Source organism: Monodelphis domestica, chromosome 1 (genome assembly GCF_027887165.1).
Source record: "Monodelphis domestica isolate mMonDom1 chromosome 1, mMonDom1.pri, whole genome shotgun sequence".
NCBI lineage: Eukaryota > Metazoa > Chordata > Mammalia > Didelphimorphia > Didelphidae > Monodelphis > Monodelphis domestica.
In genome coordinates, this window is record NC_077227.1 from 49,419,557 (window position 1) to 49,444,886 (window position 25,330).

General features: G+C 41.6%; 2 protein-coding genes across 9 annotated transcripts in view; one reads left to right on the forward strand and one right to left on the reverse strand.

Moving 5' to 3' along the window:
* Positions 1-1,938: 1,938 nt before the first annotated feature.
* Positions 1,939-4,114, reverse strand: LOC100029767 (actin, cytoplasmic type 5). The gene is made up of 2 exons (XM_001379399.4): positions 3,907-4,114; positions 1,939-3,452 (listed from the first exon to the last, which is right to left on the reverse strand). The coding sequence occupies exon 2, from the start codon at positions 3,430-3,432 to the stop codon at positions 2,302-2,304; it is 1,131 nt and encodes a 376-aa protein (XP_001379436.1). The 5' UTR covers positions 3,433-3,452; positions 3,907-4,114; the 3' UTR covers positions 1,939-2,301.
* A 178-nt stretch (positions 4,115-4,292) lies between these two features.
* The window catches only part of ARID3B (AT-rich interaction domain 3B), a 60,175-nt gene continuing 39,137 nt past the window's right edge, over positions 4,293-25,330 (forward strand). Inside the window, exons 1-2 of one of the 8 annotated variants that reach the window (XM_056798799.1) lie at positions 4,293-4,480; positions 8,643-9,278. In XM_056798799.1, coding sequence (XP_056654777.1) covers positions 8,727-9,278 — 552 coding nt within the window. In that variant the 5' untranslated portion in view covers positions 4,293-4,480; positions 8,643-8,726. Of the gene's footprint in view, positions 4,603-4,675; positions 4,772-8,642; positions 9,279-25,330 lie in introns of those variants that run through there. The other 7 variants (XM_056798819.1, XM_056798815.1, XM_056798787.1 and 4 more) reach the window with 7 other exon arrangements.

Below are 25,330 nucleotides of genomic sequence, written 5' to 3' on the forward strand. Positions count from 1 at the left end.
ATTTTATAAACCAGAGGAAAAGGGCACATAGTTGTGATTTCCTTAAGTAAGAGTGAGTCAAGTGAGAGTCTAGAACAAGATTCCTGGTCTGTGTTTGGTACAAGAAGTCTGATATGTCTTCTTTTTTAACACATTCTTTCAGAGAACTGGCTATGGCATTTCAACACAATGAACTGCTTAGTTCAATGTTTTCAAATGAATTAAGATGGAAAGTGCTGAGGTTACACAGGGTAAAGAGCAATGCAAAATGTAATCTTTAGCTAACCAATGATTTAATATTTTCCTGCCCTACTCCCCAACAAAGCCAAACTGCTTATTCCATTGCGAGTCATGAAACAGTCATTTCCTAATATGAACATACTCATTTCTCATTCCATTTTTGGAATTGAAGTGCCAGAAAACTGTCCTTGTACAAGGAGCCTCTAATTTTTACACTACATTTGAAATTGGTGCTGCATTGTGACCATACAAGAAGTAACCTGTTACAGTGGAAGATTGGAGGACTTGGAGTCAAGGGCTTGGATTTGAGCACTGCCTTGACTACTTCCTTCCAGTGTCAAGATTGGCAAATTTATTTACTGGGACTCTGAGGTGTGAACTTTTGTCAATTAGGGCTAATGTAACAAGCTCCAAAGGAAGATGCTATCTAAAAATAGTTCCACTGAAGACCAGAGATCAAAAAGGGTCTTTTTCTGAGTTTGTTTCATCTGTTAAAATGAAGGAAGGAGAGTGGTAAGTTTGTCTAGCTGACACCCAAGGTCTCTGCCAGTTGTAAATCTTAGTCATCATATCCTATGTGCTAGTCCTGTGCCTAAAAGACTTTTCCCAATTGGCTGAATTCCTGTGAACCCTAAAGCCAGCATGGTAGAATGGATAGTGTGGGTCTTGAAACCAGACTTGGTTGTTTAAGCCCCATCTCTGAAACTCTAACTCTATTACAAAAATGAATAATATGGAAATCGGTTCTGAGGGAAAATATCCATTGGATGCTTGTCAGTTCCTGGAGATGAGAGGGAAGAGAAGAGGGAGAGAACACAAATCATGTAACCATAGAAGAATATTTTTAAAAATAAAATAAAAATTATATTAAAAAATAAAACTATGAATTATAGAGGAGCTGACTAGCATTGGTACAGTTCCCCAGTTCTCTATAAACACTTCTGCCTTTTCTAATGCATTTATCATGTGAATTGTTAAGAATTTGTTTTATCCACCTAATGGACTAACTTCTAGGAGAGCAAGTTTGTTCCATTTAACTTGACCCTGTGGCCTAGTTCAAAGCTGCAGGCCTACAACAGGCCCTGAAATGTTTGCTTGAGGAACTGAAGCATGCTAATCCTATTACACTCACTTGGAAAATGTAGACATATCCTAGAACACATAATCTAACCCAAGTAGGACAATTTCCTTTGTGGAAATTAATCACACAAAGAGAAAGACAATCTAGAATTTTATTAGCCTTAGGCCCATATCTAATTTTATAACAGTTAGCATACTGCTTATTAGAAATACAACTCAATATTTTTAAGACTCTTACAGGTTTCTAGGAATATTTCTTGAATCATTAATGTGCCCCTAGAGCTTCACATAGTAAACTTTGTTGAGTTTTTTGGAAGGTGTGGGAAATCTATGATCCCATTACCTATAATGGTAAATGTAGGCTAAACTTGCATTAAGGTAAACTGAGTTAGGAATTTGATTGGTAAGACCTGACTTTTTCCTAGTTAAAGGTAAGGTTAAGAAGCTAAAATTTACCAGATCTTTATTTGCATTTATAAGGAATGTGCTGAAGGAGTAGATACATACAATTTCTAGTAATGAACAGCTACTGTATCACATGCTGGGCACCTTCACACAATTCCATTTTGGCAAAGACCTCTTTATAGAGGAATTAAAGCAGAAACTTCAAAGTTTAAGATAGACCACACAAAACTAGGATTTCTAATTGCAGAATTTTTATTTTGCATTAACAAAACAATATTAATTACAATTGTAACTTAGAGCAACAAGTACAGTCAAACTTAAGTTCTTTAAACTTTAGCTTGCCATGAGAGGTATCACAAGCACATAACTATCAACAACTCCTCACTAAGACACAGTTAAACTGTAGTATAAAGAATCCACTTGTATTAATGTACTAAAAAAAAGAAAACACCACAGGAAGGACAAAATAAATAGTTAAGAGAAAAAACTTTTTAATGATTATTTTCACAAAAGTTTGGTCCATTTGTGATCTATGTAAACATATGCCTTGGCACATTTATACCTCCAAGTAACAAGGCTCAAGCAACTAATAACTCTTTAAAAGCATTTCCTGTGGACAATGGAAGGACCAGACTCATCATATTCCTGCTTGCTGATCCACATCTGCTGGAAGGTAGAGAGAGAGGCCAAAATGGAACCCCCAATCCAGACAGAGTATTTACGCTCAGGAGGGGCAATGATTTTGATTTTCATGGTGCTTGGAGCCAGGGCTGTGATCTCCTTCTGCATTCTGTCAGCAATGCCAGGATACATAGTGGTGCCACCAGATAACACTGTATTAGCATAGAGATCCTTTCGGATATCAACATCACACTTCATAATGGAATTGTAGGTAGTTTCATGAATCCCACAGGACTCCATTCCCAGGAAAGAAGGCTGGAAGATAGATTCAGGGCATCGGAACCTCTCATTGCCAATGGTAATGACTTGACCATCAGGTAGCTCATAGCTCTTCTCTAAGGAGGAAGAAGAAGCAGCAGTGGCCATCTCTTGCTCAAAGTCCAGGGCAACATAACACAGCTTCTCTTTGACATCCCTCACAATCTCCCTCTCAGCTGTTGTGGTAAAGCTGTAGCCTCTTTCAGTCAAAATCTTCATGAGGTAGTCAGTGAGGTCCCGACCTGCCAGGTCCAGGCGAAGGATAGCATGAGGGAGGGCATAACCTTCATAGATAGGGACAGTGTGGGTGACCCCATCCCCAGAATCCATAACAATACCAGTAGTACGACCAGATGCATAGAGAGAAAGTACTGCCTGGATGGCTACATACATTGCTGGAGTGTTGAAGGTCTCAAACATGATCTGTGTCATCTTCTCTCTATTGGCCTTTGGGTTCAGAGGAGCTTCAGTGAGCAGAACAGGGTGCTCCTCTGGAGCTACTCTGAGCTCGTTGTAGAAAGTATGGTGCCATATTTTCTCCATGTCATCCCAGTTGGTGACAATGCCATGCTCAATTGGATACTTCAGGGTAAGGATGCCCCTTTTACTCTGGGCCTCATCCCCTACATAGCTATCCTTCTGCCCCATGCCAACCATGACTCCCTGATGCCGGGGGCGACCCACGATGGAAGGGAATACAGCCCGAGGAGCATCATCTCCAGCAAAGCCAGCCTTGCACATGCCAGAGCCGTTGTCTACCACAAGGGCAGCAATTTCTTCGTCAGCCATTTTGGAAAACACCTGTACACCTGGGATAGACAGTGGAGACTGATTAGACTCAAGGCTGAACCCTGCTCATCCCCCCAGAGGATACGACGCCTCCTCCCAAAACTGCCCGCATCCACCCCGCATCAGTCCTGCCCGGGCTGAGGATGTAAAGAAGGCCAAGCCAGGGTCACTATGGGGCCTTCCAGGAGGAAAGGGAGTGCGGCCGCGGATCGCTCAGGGACTAACATAAGTATTTTTCTCACGGCGGCGCCAGAGCCCATTGTCAGAGCCACCGTGAGGAGAGGCAGAATGCAGGCCTCGGGCTCTCCGGCTCCGCGGCGCGAGGTTGATGAGTCACTGGCTGCGGCAGAGGCGGCGAGGAGAGCAGAAGACCCGGCTGATGGGGCCGCCCACAGTCCTCCACCTCCGTTTCTACGCGCTTTCCCCTTCCCAGCACTCCCCGACCGGGTCTCGGCTCAGCCCAGTCCCGTTTACCTCACAGTCCTTCGTACCAGAAGACCACAAAGATTTGTCTGTCACTCAGCGGAGGCGCGCGCCCTGCTTTTAAACTCACCGCCGGGCGCGCTCACACCGGAACCGGAATTTCATCCTGCCTAGGCTCCCATTGGCCAAACAATTTACCTCCCCCTTCCGCCTCAGACCCCGCCCCAGCGTCAGCTCCTCCCCTTCCTTTTTTCTTCCACACCCTCCGAAGGAGGAGTCACTTCCGGCCAGGCCTCCCACAGCCTCTTTTTCCGGCCTTGGGCCCACCTCTCCCTACCCCCCACCGCCCTCCTCCTGGCCCCGCCCTGCTCGTCCTCCCCCTCCCCCACACGCTTTTTCCTCCCCCGCCCCCGCCCCGCCCTCCGGCCCCGCCCCGGCCCCCGGCGCCGCTTCCGGTGGGGGCCCCGCCTCGCAGCCCCCGCCGCCGCTGCCGCCTGCGGGGCTGGAGGAGGAGGCGGAGGCGGAGGCGCCAGATCTGGAACTGCAGCGGTGGCGGCAGTGGCGTCTGGAGCGGGGACCAGAGCGGCGGCGGGGCCGGACCGGGCTGGGGCCAGAGCCGCCTAAGGTAAAATCGCCCCGCCTCCCCACCCACCCAGGGGACTCAGTTTCCTCATCTGTAAAATGAGGAATTTGGACGAAATCAGCCCCCAGCAGCCCCCGCCCCGCGGTGATGGGGGAGGGAGAGAGGTACGGGGGGAGGAGGGGAAGGAGGAGTCTGAGGAGGGGGCGAAAGGCGTGAATGAGGAGGGGGCGAGAAGGGAGAGGAGGGAGACCGAAGTCTGTGAGAAGGGGACAAGAGGAGAATGAGGAGGTGGGGTAATTGAGAGGAGGTCGAAAGGAGTCCGAGAGGAAGGAGGTGAGATGTAAGAGGAGAGGGTGATGAGAAGAGCCTGTAGGGGAGAGATTGCGATGAGAGAACCTGGAGGTGGGGGACTGAAGTCTGTGCCGAGGGAGAGCCTGGGGGTGGGGTGGGGGGAACAAAAGGAGTCCATGGGGATTGGGGCGAGATGAGAGAACCTAGGGAGAGATGAGGAATCAATGGGGGGGGGCGAGACAGGTTAAAGGGGGGCAAGATATGAGGGTCACAAGAGAAGTCAATAGGAACGGGTGGGTGAAGCAGGTTAAGGTGAAATGTGAAAGGAGGATAAGAGGATCCAGTGAGGGGGCTGAGGTAGGTTAAGGGAGGGGATGAAGTGAAAATTGGGAGATCATTAGATGTGAAGGGGAGAAGGTGGAGCATAAGGGGAGTAACTGAAGGAATTAAGGGGGGTAGGAATAAGTCTTGGGGCATGTGAGGGGGCAAGTAAGAGGAATAAGTCAAAAGTGTTTGAGTCAGATTAAAGGGTGCGGGATGTAAATTGTAATTGCCTTAAGGATGAGGGCAAAGATGAAGGGATAAGGAGAGTAAATGGAGGATTCTGGCGATGGGTTACAGGGATAGAGGGCAAGTTGTGAGAACCTGATAGGGGTCGGGGGAGGCTAGAGGTTTAGGGGAGTAAATGAGGAAGGTTGAGATAGATTAAAGGAGTGGTTCTCTGAGTATGGTCCCAGAGATAGGTCTTCAAGGTCAAAATTATTTTCATAATAGTACGAAAATGTTTTAATTTCTAACACAATAAACATCCTCTTCTGTAACCTCCATAAAGAGTAGCTCTTTGGAGGAGTCCTCAAGAATTTTTAAGAATGTAAAGGGGTCCCAAGGTTGGGGAGACATTATTGTGTGTTAGGAGTGATGAGAGAAGGCTGGAAGGTAGGAGAGTAAGTGGGGAAGGACTGGTGCAAGTTAAAAGTGGATTTAGCTTTAACTGTGGAGCGGGAAGATGGGGGAATATACTGTTAAAAGTAGGGTTTAAACTGAGGGATATTAAATTGGGGAATCACAGTGTAATAAAAAGATAAGTCTGAGGGAGTCAAAGGGATGGGTAAAGTTGGGGTCCTAAGATTGAGTTAAAATGGGATGATGGTATTAAAATGGAAGGATTCCAGAAGTATAGAGGTCCCCTAGGGGCTGGGCAAAGAGAGAGCAGAAAATGGCTTAAGATGGAAACTTTGGGGGTTGTGAATTTGAGGAGATAAGTCATAGAAAGGATACAGGTGAAACTGGGTAAGAGGATGTAGGTGAGATGTAAATGGAAGAGGGGGATGGTAAGGATGAAAAGACTGGAGGTGGAGGATTATAGAGTTGTAATGTCCTGATGAGGAAGGACCAGGAAGTTGGGGGAGAGTGGCAGTTTTAAGGAAAACTGTTTGTTTGGGAGTGGGGATAAAAATGGGATCTGTTGTGGGGAGAAGAGAGTAGGGGGATAGATTTGGGGAGAGGAAGGGGGACAGGAGGCAGTGAGGAGGGGATGATGAGAAGAGCCTTTTGAGGAGGGAGTGAGATGAGAATGGGGGAGCAGAAACAGAATTCAGTCAGGCTAAAGAATGGGGTTAAATCAGTCAAATTAGTGTGTATGGGGGTGGAAAGTTAGGGGTAAGGGGAAATTATGTGAAAATTGGGGGTTTATCAGTGATACAGGAATATATAAAGAGACTTTTTGTGTTTTAGACCAGAATGAGTTCCTTAAATACAAACGAAACTGTTTTTCTGGACTGACTGGTTGAGGATTGATAGAGCCTTCAGGCATCACAAGGCAACTAATAAGTTTTTGTAATGGTGTCCCCATCCATGGGCCCTCTCTGTGAACTGGGAATTGGTCAGTCCTTAATAAAAAGGAATAATTGGGTGGCAAATGAGGACACTTGGTTGATGGACAATTTACTTGTAATTTTCTGCTTGATATTAAAAAGAAATTTGAAACTCACCCATCTCACAATTCTTTTTTTCTCCCCCCCCCCCCCTTGTTGAAGTTACTTCAGTACTGGGTTTTTTGTGCTCCAGTTTCTAATAGGAGTAGAAAACTTGTCATGGATTTTTTCTTTTTAATTAAAGTGAGACATGAAATAAAAATAATTGTATTTTTTTCTCTTTAAGTACCCAAAGCAATGGCGACAGTGAGAAGCCACTTGGAATTTAAACGTTCCATAGACTGTAAGAAGCAAAAATGAGAATTCTTAATCCAGCTCTAATCTTTTGCTTGGCTTTAAACATCCCCCTTCCCTAATCCATAAAGAATGTTTAGTGTCTAAGCAGGCTTCACCATGAGGGTGGACTTTCTTCCCAGAGTTTTAGAGGATGTTGTCCAGCCCTCAGACATTAGTGTAGTACCCATATCAAGTCATGACCTGTCCAGTGTTAACATACATGTGGAGGCAATGGGTATGCCATTAAGGGGACTTTTATTTGCCTGAAACATATCTTTATCTGGTCTACTTGCTAAGGCTTAGGTGAAGCATTATTCAATCTGAAGCACATGAGCCTTTGTGTAACACCTCTGTAACCCACTCAGTGTTTGTTGTGGAGATTGGCTCGGGGAACAGAGGGGTGTGAAGGGGGGGGGTGTTTGAAGAATGATTTGTAAGAGTAAGAATGCTGCTAAACCTGCCCTAAAATGCCTTTCTCTTTTGAAAGAGCTCTTCATTTGGGGGCTAATCATGCAGCATCAGAACAGACATGATTCTGAAAGAAAGAGAATGTGTTGAAGATTACTTGGCAGTTATAAAAAAAAAAAACCAGAAGAAATTAACTTGTGCTGTTATAGACAATATTGATATTTGCTTCAGATTAATTAACTTTAAAATCTCCAGAGGAATTTCCTCTTGTTTGTTTTGAATGATGATTGCAACTTGAGACTCCTGCATGTTTCTTTCATGGTGTTGAAATTGGATTCTTTTTAAGGACTTAGTATCCAGTTAACATTACTCAGTCCACTGAACCAGCAGGCCGTCAAATCATAGAATTTTGTAAAGTTTAATGCCAAAGAGAAACTTGTTTGATTTTCCTTTCCTTCCAAAGCTAGGGGGAGGGGGAGGGCATAATTCTCCCTGCTCCATATCTATATATGTCCAACTTGGCTGAGACATTCCTAGGGTTCTTTCAGTTCTCTCTTCAGTCTGACCCACTCTCGACTTCATGATTTTAAGGGTCACAGACTTGGTATGATACAGATCTAGTTGCACTCTTGTCAATTAAAAAATAATATCTGGAAATGTTGAGGCAGAAAAGATCAGAACCCAGACTTAAACAGAATGGAACCTTTCTAGATTTGTTTTTTTAAAAACTCTTACCTTCTGTCTTAGAATTGATACAAGTGGGAGCAGCTGGGTAGCTCAGTGGATGGAGAGCTAGTTCTAGAGACGGGAGGTCCTAGGTTCAAATCTGGCCTCAAAAACTTCCTAGCTGTGTGACTCTGGGCAAGTCACTTGACCCGCATTGCCTAGCCCTTACCACTCTTCTGCCTTGGAGCCAATACATAGTATTGACTTCCAAGATGGAAGGTAAGGGTTTTAATATTAAAAAAAAAAAAAAGAATTGATACAAGGCAGAGGAACATTAAGGGCCAGGCAGCTGGGGATAAGTGACTTGCCCAGGTCACATACACACACAGCCAGGAGGTGTCCACTAGATTTTTTTTTTAATTGTTTAGAAGGGAACAACTGCCCTTCCCTATCATCCTCCCTCCCAACTTGGTTAAGGGCATAATCTGAAAGCTCAGCATGGGAATCAAAGTCTGCGTTTACATTTAGTATGAGATCAGATAGCAGACCAGGCTTCTCTTTGGGGGAGAAAAACTATAAAAAGAAAACCTGTCAATACATGTTTTAACATGACCATTTTTCCTTTGTAGCCATTGTTGAGACCTGAAGGGTCCAGTGTGGATCCCGTGTGCCTACTTGGCAGGACCCATCTTCCTAGCCATGCCAACCGGCGGATGAGACTTGAGGCTGTGATGGAGCAGCTGCAGAAGCATCAGAAGCAGCAGCAGCAGCAGCAGCAGCATCCAGCCCCTATACAGATGGAATCCAGGGAAAGGCAGGAGCGGCAGATGAGAGAAGCCCAGCTCCTGTATGCTCAGCAGCTAGCATCCCAGCAGGCCAATCTCACCCCTCCATCAAGCAAGGCTTCTGGGAATCCTGCTCTGGGGCCACTGGCCAGAGCACCACCAGGAATGGCAGCTTCTCGGAGTGTGAACTCGGAACCTGATGAAGAAGAGGAAGGAGTACTGGAAGATGAGGAAGGAGATGGGGAAGAAGCAGAGATCATTGAGAAAGAAGCCCAACATTCTTCCAAATATTTCCATGTGCAGAAAGTGACTCGTCATGACCCCAGACCTACCTCCATGTTGAATCCTCCTCTTCCAGCATCAGGGCTGCAGAGGGGGCTACAGATCAAAGATGATCATGCCAGAGATGCTTCTAAAGGCTCACCTTCAGTCCCAGCATCTGGGCACCCAAATTGGAACCTGGAAGAGCAGCTCAAGCAGGTCAGTGTCTTTTCTAGTCTATGTACATTTGCCGAAAGAGGCCCTAGCTAGATAAGTTTGGGAGCTCCCTTATAATTTCTTAAATTCAACTTCAAGGGACTATTTAAGGGAAAAAAGCAGCTATGCCAAATTCTTCACTGCCTCAGTGAACAAAGCCCTGGAAATGTAGGTTCTATAAATTTGAATTCCATATCTGCCATGGACTTTTTTGTGACTTCTCTTTTCTCAACAAAAAAAGGGATAATTATAAGTTATGCAAGATTAAGTGTCTCATTAATGCTTTGGGGGAAGAAAATGGGCTAAGCACTTGTACAGGGCCTACTGTGTACCAGGCACTTTACAAATGCTATTTTATTTGTTCCTTACAACAATCCAGTGATAGGTACCATCATTATTATCCTTGTTTTATAGTTGAGGAAACCGAGGTAGACAAAGGTTATGTAACTTTGCCCATAGTCACATAGCTAATAAGTTTCTGAGTTGGGATTTGAACTCCAGGCCTAGTGCTGTATCCATTGAGCTTCTTAGTTACCACTAACCAATGGATTCTATGATGAAACTAGTAATGTTAGCCAGCTCTCTTCCTTGCTGCTCCCAATACCTTATTGTTTTGTTATGCATACTTAGAGAAACATACCTCAGAGTTTAAAAGGACCAACTAGTTTAATCCTCACAGGTGGGGAAACTGAGCCTATCCAGGCTAAATGACTTGCTCAAGGTCCCACAGTAATAATCAGAGGCAAGATTTGAGCACAGGTCCTTTGACTCCAGAGCCATAGCTCTTTCTGCTGTACCTCAATGGCCATCTCAGATGAAGTCATATGTTAATGTTTTTATATTCATAGGGAAAAACTTGTCTCTATGCAGAGGCGGGCATGAACAGAGGAATTCATAAAGTTATATACATTAAATCCAGAAAGTAATAGTTCTTGAATCCCATAGTTCTCCTGGAGTTAGAGATGCTCATTTTATTGTCCTAAAGTTTCTGTCCTAGTCTTGCATTTAGGATTCTAGAATTTGAATTTGAAGGAACTTTAAAGGTCATCTGGTCATCTTTCTCATTGTTCAGAGGTGAAATGGGGGCCCAGAGAATGATGGGACCAACCCAGGGTTACACTGGTCATACATACATGGCAAAGTTGAAATTCCAAGCTAGGATGTGGGAGTCCAAAGCTAGAGTTCTTAACCCAGCACCTGCTGTGCAGTCATTTCCTTCCTTTTGCCCACACACCATGTCTATGAAAGCAGGAAAGAAGGAAAGAACGAAGGTGCAGAGAGGCCAGCCCTCAAATCACTAAGTGATTTAGTAGCAGAGCTGGGACGAGGGCCAAGGAGTCTCAGCTCCCACAACAGCACCTTGGCCGCAAAGCCAGACCCTCCCAGTTGATTTAACTGTGATTTAGCACTCCATGGTTGTGAATTGCTAGCAGCCCCTACATTACCATGTGGCTGGCAAAGTTCCATGTTGAGTCAGCATGAAAGAGAAATCCCTGACAGCATGGGAGGGAGTTCAGGCAGGAGGCAGCAGGCCATCGGGGCCTTGGCGTACAGCCAGCCTCTGCACACACGTCCTTATTCCTCGAAAGTGAAGCGTGTGTGAGTAGTGAGTGGAGCTTCCCGGCCGTCTATGTAGGAAACCAGGCAGGTGTCAAGCTCAGGCCGTTGGGGTTTTCGTTAAAGGCTCTTCAGAAGTGACTAGTATGTGCATGGAAGAACTAAGCAGGTGCCCTTGTGACAGGTCACCTGAGGGCCTGCAGAGGCCTACTTCCTGGGGTCAGAGCCTATTGGCCTGGAAAATCTTATTGTTACTGAGCATGAATTCATGCACAAACATGAGTGTTTTTTGAATGTGTTCCCCCTTGTCTAGATACTCAAAGGGGTAGAATTCCTTAATTTAAACTTCTCCTTTCCCTGGATTTGGGTGGAAGGAATAGAATTAAGGAACAATGAGCTTAGTCTGACTAGTTTTACTTAGGACTGAAAGAATTACTGACTTTGAAAAACCCTGGTTTGTGTGTGGAACATATCCAGATAAAAATCCAGCTGTGTTCAAATCTTCTCTCCTCCCTTCTGATGATCTAAATAGAAATTTATTAGCATTGATGCTGTAGCTTCTTCCCTCCCCTTTTTTCTAAAACGTAAAGGAGTAAATAATGTATGTAATGAGGGATGGGTAAGATAGTTTGGGGATATTTAGACAAGAGGAGTGTTTTTCTGTAGATCACACAGAAAAAAACCACAACTCTTTTTTCTAAAGTTGCTACACAAAGATAATGGTCTTTTCTACAGGATGGTTAATAATATGTTTGAGGTTGGATGAAATGTAGAGGGTAGCTATTTGATTTTGCCCTCTGAACTAGTTTCCTCATTCTTACAGTGGGGATAACATAACAGTGGCTGTTACTGTCTTAAAAGGTTGTTATGCAATTCAAATAAAATAATCATAAAGCTGGTGATTGGGTTTGCATTATTGTTATTTCATTTTTCAAACAATTTTTTTCAAATCTAACTAATTTTGTGGAGTGCCAGCTTAATTTATGTTTTGGGAAAAAGGACAAATGTGAAATAAACTTTTTTTCTGGGGGCAGTTGAGTGGATAGAGAGCCAGGCCTGGAGATTATAAGAGGTCCTGGGTTCAAATTCAATTTCAGACACTTTCTAGGTGTGTGACCCTGGGTAAGTCACTTCATCTCCATTGCCTAGCCCTTACCATTCTTCTGCCTTGGCACTAATACACAGTACTGATTCCAAGAAGGAAGGTAAGGGTTTTTAAAATAAATAAAATAAACTTTCATTTTAAAAACATACAAAATTATATACTTGATAAGTTGCTTGTGTCTGGAACATTGAATAATTTGGTAAACCATACATACCTGAAAAAACATTTTGAAAGACTTCAGGGCTCTAGAGAATATGATGGAGAGCTTCTGCTGTAGAGCATGGGCAGTCATATTTATTTTTCAGTTTCTCTTTATGTCTCTTTTCTTGGAAAATACAGGTGTCTCTCAGGGGTTAGGGAAGCAGCACCTCCATGATCTGGAAAATTCAAGTAAAGTTTTTTGACATTTGTATTCTTTTTGTAAACTAAATTTTTCTTTACTTTTAACTTTTAAAAATTGTATATACTTATGGTATTAAAAGATAAAATATGTTGATATTATAAAATGCTATATGTATATTTTATGCATTTCTGAGTTTCTAAACTTTTTCTTTGTTGTCTTCTATTTCCACAAAATTCCCCCAAAATTTTCATTTAATTTCTTATGTTGACCTATTAATATATCGAAACTGCAGTAGGGAAAATCACAATGTGGAAAGGATACCTGTATTTGCTTCTCCAAAATTTGGATATTTTTAGAGTAGGGTTCCAGACTTTGTTTTATTTATTTGGTTGTTATTTTGTTATTCCCAATGACAAGAGTGACAGATGGATGATCCCATTGAGGCTGGCTTTCTAAACCCCATTAGGCTTGGATAACTGAGTAAATAATTGTAAAACTGGGCAACAAGACAAAGGCCCTGAACTGACTTTGACAACCATAGGGGGGGAAACTATGTGTGTGTGTGTGTGTGTGTGTGTGCGCGCATGTGTGTGCGTGTGCGCACGTGTGCGCATGCATGCATGTATGCACACACACACACACAAACTAGGAGGTATGAACTATTTGAAGAGAGGTTTCAGGCTTCTTTGTATAGAAGGGAAAGGAAAGGCATAAAGGCCTTTTTACATAGAGGCCTGGTTACAATAAAGGTATTTGCTGCCATAGCTCTGGAAGTGGAAAGATCTGAAGTGCCTCATAAAAGAACAGAAGAGAAAGATTTTCTGACCAAATACAGTGACTGAAACCCTATCTTATCAGGAGTGTTTGTGTCTACTGTTCTTCATATTGGACAGTCCCTTTGGTTCCTGGGAGTGGAGAGCAGGCAATTCTGGATGCTGATGGCTGACTGTATTAGTAGCCTTCAACTAGATTTTCATGAGCTAGGAATATATGTAAGAAACAAACCTAAAGATTTGGCTGAGAGGAACAATTGTTTCTTGACACATGCATGATGATAACAAAAATATATCATTTTTTAAGTATTCTTTAAGATGACAATCACTCCAGAACAGTTCTGTAAGGTAAATAGTTCAGGTGTTTTTATCCTCATTTTGCAAATGAGGTTACCTATGGCTCAAAGAGGTTAAGCCAAGATAGGGCTAGTCACTTGGTCCTATTGGCAAGTACAGAACTCTTTCTACTTTATCTGAAATGGGATTTTTTTGTATGTGTGTTTATATTATCCATATTTGTGTTTTGCTCTGCAAAATAATACAGAGAAAAAAACCAGAACTACCAGAGACCTTTTCTTTCTCTGTCCATGCTAGGGACAGTGTGGAGTGGAGGTCCCCTGGCTTCTGTACTGACCTAGAAGAGTCTTTCAGAGGCTCTGGGAGGGATGAATGAATGGAGTGATGGCAGACAGAGTGAGCTAAAGTGTTTCTTAAGCACTTGCCATGTGCCAGGTACTCTGTTAGGTTCTAGGGATACAAAAACAAGAGAGTAAGAGTCTCAAGGAACTTTAACGTTCTAGAGGGAGTTGTTCAACTGTTTTCTTGTCTGACTCTTTGTGACCCAATTTGGGGTTTTCTCAGTAAAGATACTGAAGTGGTTTCCTTCTCCAGCTCATTTTATAGATGAAGAAATGGAGACAAACAGAGTTAAGTGACTTGCCTAGGGTCACACAGCTATAAATGTCAAGGCTGGATTTGAACTCTGGTTTTCCCAGCTCCAGGTCCAGCATTCTATACACTGTACCACCTGGGTGCTCTCTAACTAGGGAAGACAATACATAAATACAGAAAAGGGAAATATAGAGAGTGGAGAGTGGACAAGAAAAGAGCAGCTATATACATAGGACAGGGGGGAGGCAACTAATAGCTGGGGCTTCTGATGATAATGGTAGTTCTGAGCCAGCACTCTCTGATCCTTTGATAAGCCCCAAAATGAAATATCCTCACAGGGCCAGCTAATCAGTAGGCAAGGGAACAGATCAGATCAGAGAAGAAACAGAATTTTTTTGCAGTATTTTGGAGATGTGTGGCTGCCTGTATTTTAAATATATTGGTAATTCTTTAAAAATAGTAGTGGCTGGAACAGGAAGCATCCTATGATGTACTGGCCTCATCAGAGGCTGCTTTGGGGTATCAGCATCCTGCCATGCCTCCTTTTGCCTTTTAATCAGAGCTCTTGCTTCCAGGGCGTGGATCTCAGAGACAATTTAAGAATTGGATAGACTTGTACTTTATTGCTGCTGTTGTTGACTCTGATTGAAGTCAGTGTATTTCTTCAGCAACTCTCTTAGCAAGCAAATAGAAAAAATTCTGAGATGTAGAATCTAAGAAATGCTATATTGGAGCCAAACCAATATCTATCCCCAGTGTTCTGTCTTTGATGATGTCACCGAAGATATGGTTTGGGAAAGAGTATAGTTTCCCCTCTTTTGTGTCATCCTGGTTGTACTATAACTTTTTTTTGATAGAGTACACCTAGAAAGAGGAGCCTCCCCTTCCTTACCACACATACAGTTTCTTCAACTAAATCATGTCACCTCTTGGGATTCAATTTTCTCCTCTGAAAGGAAGGGATTGGATTAGATATTCAGAAGGCTTTTCTATCTCTAGGGCCTTAACCCCTTGCAATCTAGCTTTTGACTAGACCACTCTAAAAATTAGTCTCCAAAGACATCTTTATTTCTAATCAGAAATACTCATCAGAAATAATTAAAGAAGAGTTAAGGAAATTGTTGGTGGAGATGCCTCCTTTGGGTTGTTGGCACTCAGCAGAGAGTCTAGGCCCAGAGACAGACAAAGCTTTAAGAATCATCTGGCTATGCAAAGTGGATGAGATTGTCAAGAAAGTAAGTATAGTTTGGAGAGAGAGAGACCCTTGAGGAACTCTCACCTTAATGAGCTCACTGGGGGAAAAGGAGGACATGAAGATAAGGGAAAAGAGAGAGTAGCTAGTATCCACAGGTCCCCTACTAGTAAGTATTGTTGAGGACTCTAATGTAGATCTCCTGACTGTAAAGGAAAGGGGAATTAGCACTGGAAACAGGCTGTTGGGTTTGTTGATTAATATTCTACTAGTTCAAGGAGGAGTTGATGACTTTTGAGAGGATAGCTTCTGTCTAGTGGTAGGAGAGGAAGCTGGATAACAGAGAATTAGACATAGTGTTTATAAAGGATCTTACATTGGTAATTTTCTGTAAACCCTTTTTTTAAAAACTTATTACATTTTGGACTTGTCTTGCTTCTAGATGACAGATTCCCTCAATACTGGGAGGTTGAGCCATATGATAAAAAGAACATTCAGGGGCAGCTAAGTAGCACAGTGGGTAGTTAGGAGAACCTAGGTTCAAATCTGGGCCTCAGACATTTTCTAGCTGTGTGACCTTGGGCAAGTCACTTAATCCCAATTTTCTAGCCCTTGCAACTCTTCTGTTTTAGAATTGAAACTAAGATCACAAATAAGGGTTTAAAAGAAAGAAAAGAAAGTTCCAAATTTGGAGTCAAAGGATTTGGGTTGGAATTGTACATCTGCTGTTTTTCTATAAGCAAGTCCTGTTTCTGAGGCTCAGTTCCCTCATTTTATAAAATGATATAGATAGATTACATGATCTTGAAGACAACTTTCGATGACAGTCCTGTATAGGCTTCCGTCCCACCCACTGAGTCAAGTAGTGATCATTTTTATTCAGTCTAAAACTGTTTTTCCAGGCAGCACATTTGGTTGTGGAATCTTAATATTTTTTGGTTGAATTCACATTCTGTCTAACCATACATGTCATAATTTTATAAGCTATCTTTTCAAGATTGGTACTTTAACTCTCCAACTAATTTGAAAATGCACTTTAATATTTTATTTACTCTGCCAGACCTGTGGTTTGCTTGATATAAGGAACTCTGAGGGGAAACTCTCCCTGCCCAACGTAGTGACATCTGCTCCACAACTCAGAGTCCTAAAGAGTTGTCTGGAGCCCCTGAGAGGTGAAGTGATTTATTTAACAGTCAAACAGCCAATCTGTGTCAGAGGTGGGACTTATCTTGTGTATTCTGACTCTAAAGCTATTTCTTAGGCCTCTAAAACATGCTGGCTCTCTATTACATTTTCTTTTCTCCCTCTTCATTTCCTTCCTTTCATCACTCACTGGTCCCCTTCTTCCTCCCATCCACATCTTTAAAAAAGTTTTGTTGATACTTTTTGTTTTTACAGAAATCATTAATTTCTGGAAATAGTTGTAACTACCATACAATCCCTTTCTCTCCCTCTCTCTCTCACACTCAGTCATGTGCATGTTCATACACACACACACACACACACACACACACACACACACACACACACACACACACCTCCACACCTCAAACCTTCCCTTATAAGAAAGAAAATGAGTCCCACACCAACATATTATGACCACATGTGATACTGTTTGCCTTGTTATATCCTGATAGTTTCTCTGTCAAGAAGTCAAGGGCACTTGACTCAGTGGTGGATCAGGGACTAGAGCATCAGGCCTGGAGTCCAGGAGGTCCTTGGTTCAAATCTGGCCTTGGAAACTTCCTGGCTGTGTAACCTTGGACAAGACATTTAACCCCAGCTGCCTAGCCCTTACCTCTCTTCTGCCTTGGAATCAATGCTTAGAATTGATTCTGTGAAAGAATGTAAGGTTTGAAAGAGAAGGTCAGTATATGTTTCTGGACCTAGTCATTGCATATATTGCCGTCATTTCCTTATGTTGTGCTATAGTTAGTTCATACAAATCTCATGTTTCTTAGAATTTTCCCTGTTCATCATTTCTTACTGCACAATAATTCATTGTTAATATTTACATACATTCAGTCATTCTTCAAATGAAAAATAGAGTTGTTAATACCTTTTGTTTCTATATCTCCTTCATTTTCAAATCTATCCTCCCTTCTACCCCCTTAACAAAAAAAGGGGAGTAATGGGATGGAGCAGCTTGGTGCAACCACCCAACACATTCCCTAGATCTGACAGCCCAGGTTGTAGCAGCCCCTCATCCCTAATGTGCTGGCTGACTCCATAGAAAACAGAAGGAAAGAATTGCCTTTTAATGCCCCTTCTTCTTTGAGGTGTTCTAAGTGCTACTTCTGATTTTTTTTGTGCTTTGCACTTAAGTTATTGTCACTGTTAATATTAGTTGTTTCTGTTTACTTCACACTTCCATCAGTTTGTGTAAGTCATCTCAAGCTTTTCTAAGTTCTTCACATCATTTCTTGCTATGTAATACCTATTCTATCATATCCTTGTTTAGCCGGTCCTTAATCAATAGACATTTACTACTATGAATTTATTGATTTATATGGTTTATGTGGGTTCTTGATTCGAACCCATTTCCATGTTGTTGGTATTTGCATTAGTGTTCATTTAGAGTCTCTCCTCAGACATGTCCCCTTAACCCCTGAAGTCAAGCAGTTGCTTTTCCTCGGTGTTTTTACTCCCACAGTTTGTCCTCTGCTTGTGGATAGTGTTTTTTCTCCTAGATCCCTGCAGATTGTTCAGGAACATCGCATTGACACTAATGGGGAAGTCCATTACGTTCGATTGTACCACAGTGTATCAGTCTCTGTGTACAATGTTTTCCTGGTTCTGCTCCTTTCGCTCTGCATCACTTCCTGGAGGTTGTTCCAGTCTCCATGGAATTCCTCCACTTTATTATTCCTTTTAGCACAATAGTATTCCATCACCAACATATACCACAATTTGTTCAGCCATTCCCCAATTGAAGGGCATCCCCTCATTTTCCAATTTTTGACCACCACAAAGAGCACAGCTATGAATATTCTTGTACAAGTCTTTTTTCCTTATTATCTCTCTGGGGTACAAACCCAGCAGTGCTATGGCTGGGTCAAAGGGCAGACAGTCTTTTATCACCCTTTGGGCATAGTTCCAAATTGCCCTCCAGAATGGTTGGATCAATTCACAACCCCACCAGCAATGATTTAATGTCCCTATTTTGCCACATCCCCTCCAGCATTCATTACTTTCCTTTGCTGTCATGTTAGCCAATCTGCTAGGTGTGAGATGATACTTCAGAGTTGTTTTGATTTGCATCTCTGATTATAAGAGATTTAGAGCACTTTTTCATGTGCTTATTAATAGTTTTGATTTCTTTATCTGAAAACTGCCTATTCATGTCCCTTGCCCATTTATCAATTGGAGCATAGCTTGATTTTTTGTACAATTGATTTAGCTCTTAGTAAATTTGAGTAATTAAACCTTTGTCAGAGATTTTTATGAAGATTGTTTCCCAATTTGTTGCTTCCCTTCTGATTTTAGTTACATTGGTTTTGTTTGTACAAAAGCTTTTTAATTTGATGTAGTTGAAATTATTTATTTTACATTTTGTGACTCTTTCTAAGTCTTGCTTGGTTTTAAAGTCTTTCCCTTATAATTTTTATTTTTTAAACAATATTTCCCCATGGTTACATGATTTGTGTTCTCTCTGTCCCCTGTTCCCTCCCTCCCGGAGCTGGCAAGCAATACTACTGGATTTTACATGTATTATCACAGTATCTATGTCTTATCTTACTCATTTTTGTAATAATCTTTTAAAACCCCAACCCCAAATCATATATTCATATAAACATTGCATTGCTATTAGTAGTGAAGTCTATACATTTGATCATCCCAAAATGTTTCAGTTTCTGTGTACAATGTTTTCCTGATTCTGCTCATTTTGTTCTGCATCATTTCATAGAGGTCTTTCCAGTTCATATAGAAATCAAGCAATTCATCATTCCTTAGAGCACAATAGTATTCCATCACCATCCTATATCACAGTGATGGTGAAACTTAGAGATGGAGTGCCAGGCCTCACCCCCACCCCACCCCCTAAACTGAGTGCTGGCCCCCCATCAGAGATGAGTGCCATGTCTTGTCCCACCCCCCACCCCAGACAGGAGGGTGGAAGCGCTCTCATTGGGCTGCTGTGCAGAGGGTGATGAGAGGAGCATGTAGAGAGGGGATAGGGAGCATCTCTGCCCAAGTCCCTCTGCCTTTCTAGTAATGAACTGGGGGTGGGGGGAGTTTAGGGGGGAGGGTGACCCACATACCCACAGAGAGCACACTTTGTGTGTAGGAATTAAACTTTAATGGTTTAACTAAAACATATGAAAATTATAAAGAGTATGGTAGTCGCCAATTTAAAGTATTATTACTCAAAGTTGAAATGACTTTTTAATAGCTTTTATTTACAAAAGAGGTGGAAAGAGTGAAAGTAGAGAAGTACAGAAAGTTAGAGAAGACATTTAGCCTATCTATCTGAATATTGCTTTGGTGCTCAACTCAGCCAGGACTTGTTGATCTTCAGCCAGGATTAAACTCTCCAGAAGACAGGAAAGGAAAGCCAGCTATTCACTCACCCAAGTTCCTTCTAAGAGGTAGGTCAAGATGATGACTAGAACTGAAGATGACTCCTGAGGCTGACTTTCTTCTTGAAGCCATCTTCCTTCTTGAAGCTGACCTCCTAGCCCCAGAAATTCAGGGCCTTTTATGGTGGCTTCTTTTCCCTATCCCTCTTCACAGGGGCCAATCAGTTTCCATATTGCCTAGATACTCCCTGGGGGCGGGTGTGGGGCATTGTCTATTGGATCCATTTCTCACCTTCTGGAGGAGTAAATTCTTATCGAAAGTATTCACAGATTCCTGGTTGATTGAGTTTCTGAGGGTGTGAATTCTCTAAGTGGTTTGGGAGCTCCTCCACCTAGGTTAGGCTTTTGTTGATTCAATCAAAAGGTAGACAAAGGAGAATCCTGTCTTCATAATCTAGTGAGGTACTATGTAGGGGTACTTACTCTATTGTTAACCAAAGTGTTAACTCCAACTAGGCAAAGAAAATAAAGGATTCCCTTTTTATAAGTGTAAACTCAGAATAGTCAAAGAGAAACAAGAATTTCCTTTTACACATGCCATCTCTGGCACCCATGCCATAGGTTTGCCATCACAATATACCACAGTTCGTTCAATCATTCACCAATCAAGGGACAACCCCTCATTTTCCAATTTTTTTGCCACCACAAAAAGCGCAGCTATAACTATTTTTGTACAAACAGGTCCATCCTCATTTGAAACATTTTCTGCTTTAGAATTCTTACTTAGTATTGATTCTAAGACAAAAGGTAAGGATTAAGAATTTTTTTTTAAAGAAAGTAATATGTGAAATGTGTTATACTTTCTTCAAAAAACAGGTCATGTGAAATAGAGATGGGTGGTTTTATATGCGGTCCTCTTTTGTGTTTTGCTAAAGTGGAAATGTTCATTCTTTGGGTCATTTAGTTTTTGAGGAAAAAAATGTGGAAATGAAATCTCATTCAATCAGCAAGCATTTATTATGTGTCAGACACTGTGCCAAATACTGGGGATCCAAGGATCAATTCAAAGGAACCTACATTTTAATAGAGAAGACATAGACCAGTGATGGGCAACCTTTTGAGCTTGGTGTGTCAAATTTCACCCAAAAACCAAGCATAACTGGGGTGGTGTATCACTTCAAGAAAAAACCTATAATTTCACGCTATTTATAGTTTAAATAACAAAAAATGTATAATTGTAACATATAACTGTATTTAATAAACCAAAAACTAATTATTTAACTTACCTGCTTAGTGACTTCTTTGTTCATCTGTCAGTTGGTTTCTTTTGTTGGTCTTGATATTATTTAACTTGTGTGGGGTGCCGTGAACTAAGACAAGTGAAGGGGAGGGGGAATTCTTTAACTAATCTGCCTGTTAGTGACTTTTTTTGTTGCTGAATTTCATTGGCTAAATCTTCAATTGAAGGTTGGTAGTTTTGTACACTTCAAGCCCAAGCAAGCACTACTAACTTGGTCTGTCAATCTGTTTCTTTTGTTGGTTTTGATATTATTTAACGCTGAGAATAAGGTCTCACAAAAGTATGGAGAGGGAAAAATTGTGAGTAAAGCCATTGCTATATTTTTCAGGGTGCTAAAAGTGTCTGGTAATCAGTTCCAGACACTCCTCCTTTACATATGTGCTGGTCCCGCCCTGCCCCTCCCCAGCTGACTGGCCCAGGGGCGATATGAGAACAGTGGCCGGCCTGCCTGCCTGCCTGCCTGCTTGCCTGCTCCTGCTCCTGCTCCTGCATATGCGCTCCTCCCTATCCCCATGGGAGCCCCATGTGCCCCAGCCACCTGGTGTGGGCTGTTCGCCCTCCACCGGGCCAGGGCACTCTGAGCCTGCATGCGGCCTCATGTCATTGAAAATTACTACGTATGTCAGTGCTGACACACATGTCATAGTTTTGCCATCATGGACATAGCCATCTATAAATATGTACAAAACATTCAGAGCAGAAACCAGATAAGTTTTTTTTAACCCTTTCCTCCTGTCTTTGAATTGATTAAGTATTAGTTCTTAATAGCTAATGACTTAATAACTAAGTTCCAAGGCAAAAGAGTAGTAAGGGCTAGGCAATGAGGGTTTAATAGCCTGCCCAGGATCATTACAGCTAGGAAATGTCTGAGGCCAGATTTCAACCCAGGTCCTCTTGACTCTAGGTCTGACTCTATCCACTAAGCTATGTCGCTGCTTCTAAACCAAATAACTTTAAGAGGGAAATATGACAACTCTTTGGCAGGGGTGGGCACCAGGCCCAGATTTGGATCTTTGAGGAAGCCAAAGATTCTCAGAGCAGAGTAGGAATGCATTCCAGCATGGGGAATAGATAGCTAGGGCAAAGGCATTTCAGAATCAAAAGATAGAATGTAAAACGTGACACCCAGCAAGTATGTTAGTGATTGTCTCATAGTGTGGAGGAGAGGAATGTGTGAGAAGACTGGAAAGTAGGAAAGGGCTAGGTTGGGAAAAGCTTTAAATGGAGTCATTTGATCCCAGAAGTAATAGGGAGTCATTAGAAGTTGAATACTTTGTGACATGGTCAGCCTTGCACTCTCAGAAGATTATTGGTGGTTGTGTGGAGGATAACTTGAAGTGAGTCAAGGTTTGTCAGTGAGACCAATCAGGAAAATAATGCAATGCAAGAAGTGAGGAGGCCCTGAATTGGGGAGGGGGTTGGTGGACTGTGAGCAGAGAGACTCATAGGAGATATGCAGGGAAGCAGAAAACAAGATTGGGCAATTGATTGGCTATATTGGGCAAGTGAGAGTGAGAGTTCAAGGATGACTCTGAGGTCATGATCCTGGATGACAAGAAGGATGATGGGACTCTTGGTAGTAATTGGGGAGCCTAGAAGAGGGGTGAGTTTAGGGGGAAAGATGGTGAATTCTGCTTTGGACAGTTTGAGATGCCTCTGGGACATCCTGTTTGGTAATGGTAAATAGTCAGTTGATGATTTGAAAAAAGAAAAAGAGAGACTGATAGACAGTAGGACTAGATATGTGTCTTGGAGTCATATAAGTAAGAGTGCAGGTACAGAGAGAAAACATCCACAATTCATGGCCATGATAATTACGTAATAGTTTAAAACATATTTTGACTTTAAATGTGGTAGGGGGTTTTTTAGTTACATTTTCAACCAGATCAACATGAGAAATTTTAAATCTTGGGTTTTGCCCCTTATTTGTCTTTACCTTCTTCCTCTTATTTAATCATGCCTGTAAAAGCACAATAAAAGTTTGTATTCTTTTTTAATTACCATGCACCATCTCAATTTGGAATGAGTTAGAAGACATTCTTTTTATGCTTCCAGAAGAAGCTATTGCTGATAAAAGTTGAATCACCACATCTGTAGTTCTCTGTTGAATTCAGGTGGTTTTCTTCAGTTCACTTCTATAAATCACTAAAACTTTGCATTATTAGATAGATATTTCTTATATAAGGGGGAGGGACTGGACCTGTGATTTCCTCAATACAGAGAATTCCCCAGTGAGGAAATTTTCTCTATCAACATAGGTCACTCACTACCTTTCCTGCAGCTTTTATAATCTTCTAAAGTTGCTTGAAGCACTAAAGGTTAAGTGACTTACCCAGGGTGAAAGAGTGTTAATATGTTAAAAGCAGAACTTGAGCCCAGGTCTTTTAGTTCCAAGGCTAGGTCTCTATGGCTATCTACTGTATCTCTCGCTATTGTGCATCTCTTACCCAACTTTATTTGTGCTCAGTTAGAAGTCCTCCATCCCTTTGATAATTTTTTTGGCCTTTCTTTAGACCTATTTCTAGAGATAATTACCACATCTGCATGCAGCAATTCAGGCACCACATATACAGTATTATCTTGTGTTTCCTAATGTTGCCTGGAATTTTGTTTGCCTTCTTGGCCATACCACTGGACCGGTCTCTTTAGGGATACCAGTGGTACTTCTTGGATCCTCTTCCTTGAGCATAAGTCTTTGGATCTCCTCTGCCTATAAATATAGTTTCAGTTATTATTTCCTGAATGCTTTAGCCTTATTTGCCATGTTGAAACATTGATACTTCTGACTACTCATACAGCTTCTAAAGGCTTACTTATAGTCCATCTTTAGTCATTTGGCTTTTGGTTCCAGCCTGTTATATCATTAATTCATTCAGGTTTAAAATTTTTATTTTGGATTCCAATTTTCTCCCTCTTTCCAGCCATGATATATAGGAAGTCATGCAAAACATAATAATATTATGTTAGCCATGTTGCTAGGGGGGGAAGGCAAGAAAAATAAAGTGAAAGAAAATACGTTTTGATCTGCACTCAGAGTTTGTCAGTTCTCTCTCCAGAGATGTATAGTTATTGTTCCTTGTAAGTCCTCTGGAATTGTCAGAAATCAGTGGGGCGGGCAGTAAGGTGGCTCACATCTGGCTTCAGACATTTAAACTATGTGACACTGGGCAAGTCACTTAATCCCGATTGCCTAGTCGTTGTCACTCTTCTGCTATACTTACTGATTCCAAAACAGAAGGTAAGAGGGGTTTTTTTGTTTGTTTTTAAGTAGCTAAGTCTCACAGTTGATTACAGTATCACTATTACTCTATGTTTTTCTCCTGGTTCTGCCTACTTCACTTTGTATGAGTTTATATGTCCTCTTAGGTTTTTCTAAAACCATTCCCATCATCATTTCTGGATGCATAACATTATTCCATTATAATCATATACCATAGCTTGTTCAGTCATTCTCCAATTTACGGACATCCCCTTAGTTTCCAATTCTTTGTCATCATAGGGGTCTTTTTCAAGCCAGTCACCAGCAGAGATGAGATTATATTGCAGAGTATACCAACTATTTTACCTGGAGGTTTCAGAATTGAGGCTTGGGGAAAATCTTTGAGATCTATAATTAGAGATGCATTTTTAAATACGAAGTATTTGGGCTGAAGGGAAGATTTTTTTTTTTCATTTGACAAAAGATTCATCTTAAGCAGTGTTCCTTCATAGCAAGTATAGATTTCAGGGGTTCTATGAATTTGAATGGGATGAGGGGGGACAACTATAGCTTCATTTTTCTCCCGTTTTTAGCTTCAGTTTAGCATTTTCTTTAAGTGTGATTTTTTTTTTAAGACTCATTTTCTGAGGTAGCCAGTGGGGACCATGACACAAAAAAGATTAAGAACTCTTGTTTTATACTTAACTTTCTTCATGCATTTAAAATATTTATTTTGCAAAAGTTTAATTTACAAAAAAAAAATCTTTAGAAACAGTACCTTTAAAACAATACAGTTATTTTTAGCATTCTTTTTTTTTTTTTAATTTTGAGTTCCAAATTCTCCTTCCTTCTCATATATCTTCCACCCATTGAGGAGGCAAGCAATGCAATATCAATTATACATGTGAAATCATGCAAGATGTTTCCATATTAACCTTGAGCAAGTCACTATTATTATTAAATACAGTAACTAGTTACTGTATTTTAACACTCCATCTGTGAAATGAGGGGAATGCACTTGAAACACTTTGCCATTTTGGGTCGAATCCTATGATCTCTAAGGTCCTTTTCATCTCCAAAGTCTTAGGATGCTGAGAAGATCTTGTTATATATGAGTAGTACTTGGAGATGGTAACTAAATGGGCATGTAAGCTCCTTTCATGTGACATAGACAT

Bases quoted from the DNA above. Each gene is read 5' to 3' on its own strand.
- LOC100029767 (XM_001379399.4), bottom strand. From the start codon at position 3,432: ATGGCTGACGAAGAAATTGCTGCCCTTGTGGTAGACAACGGCTCTGGC.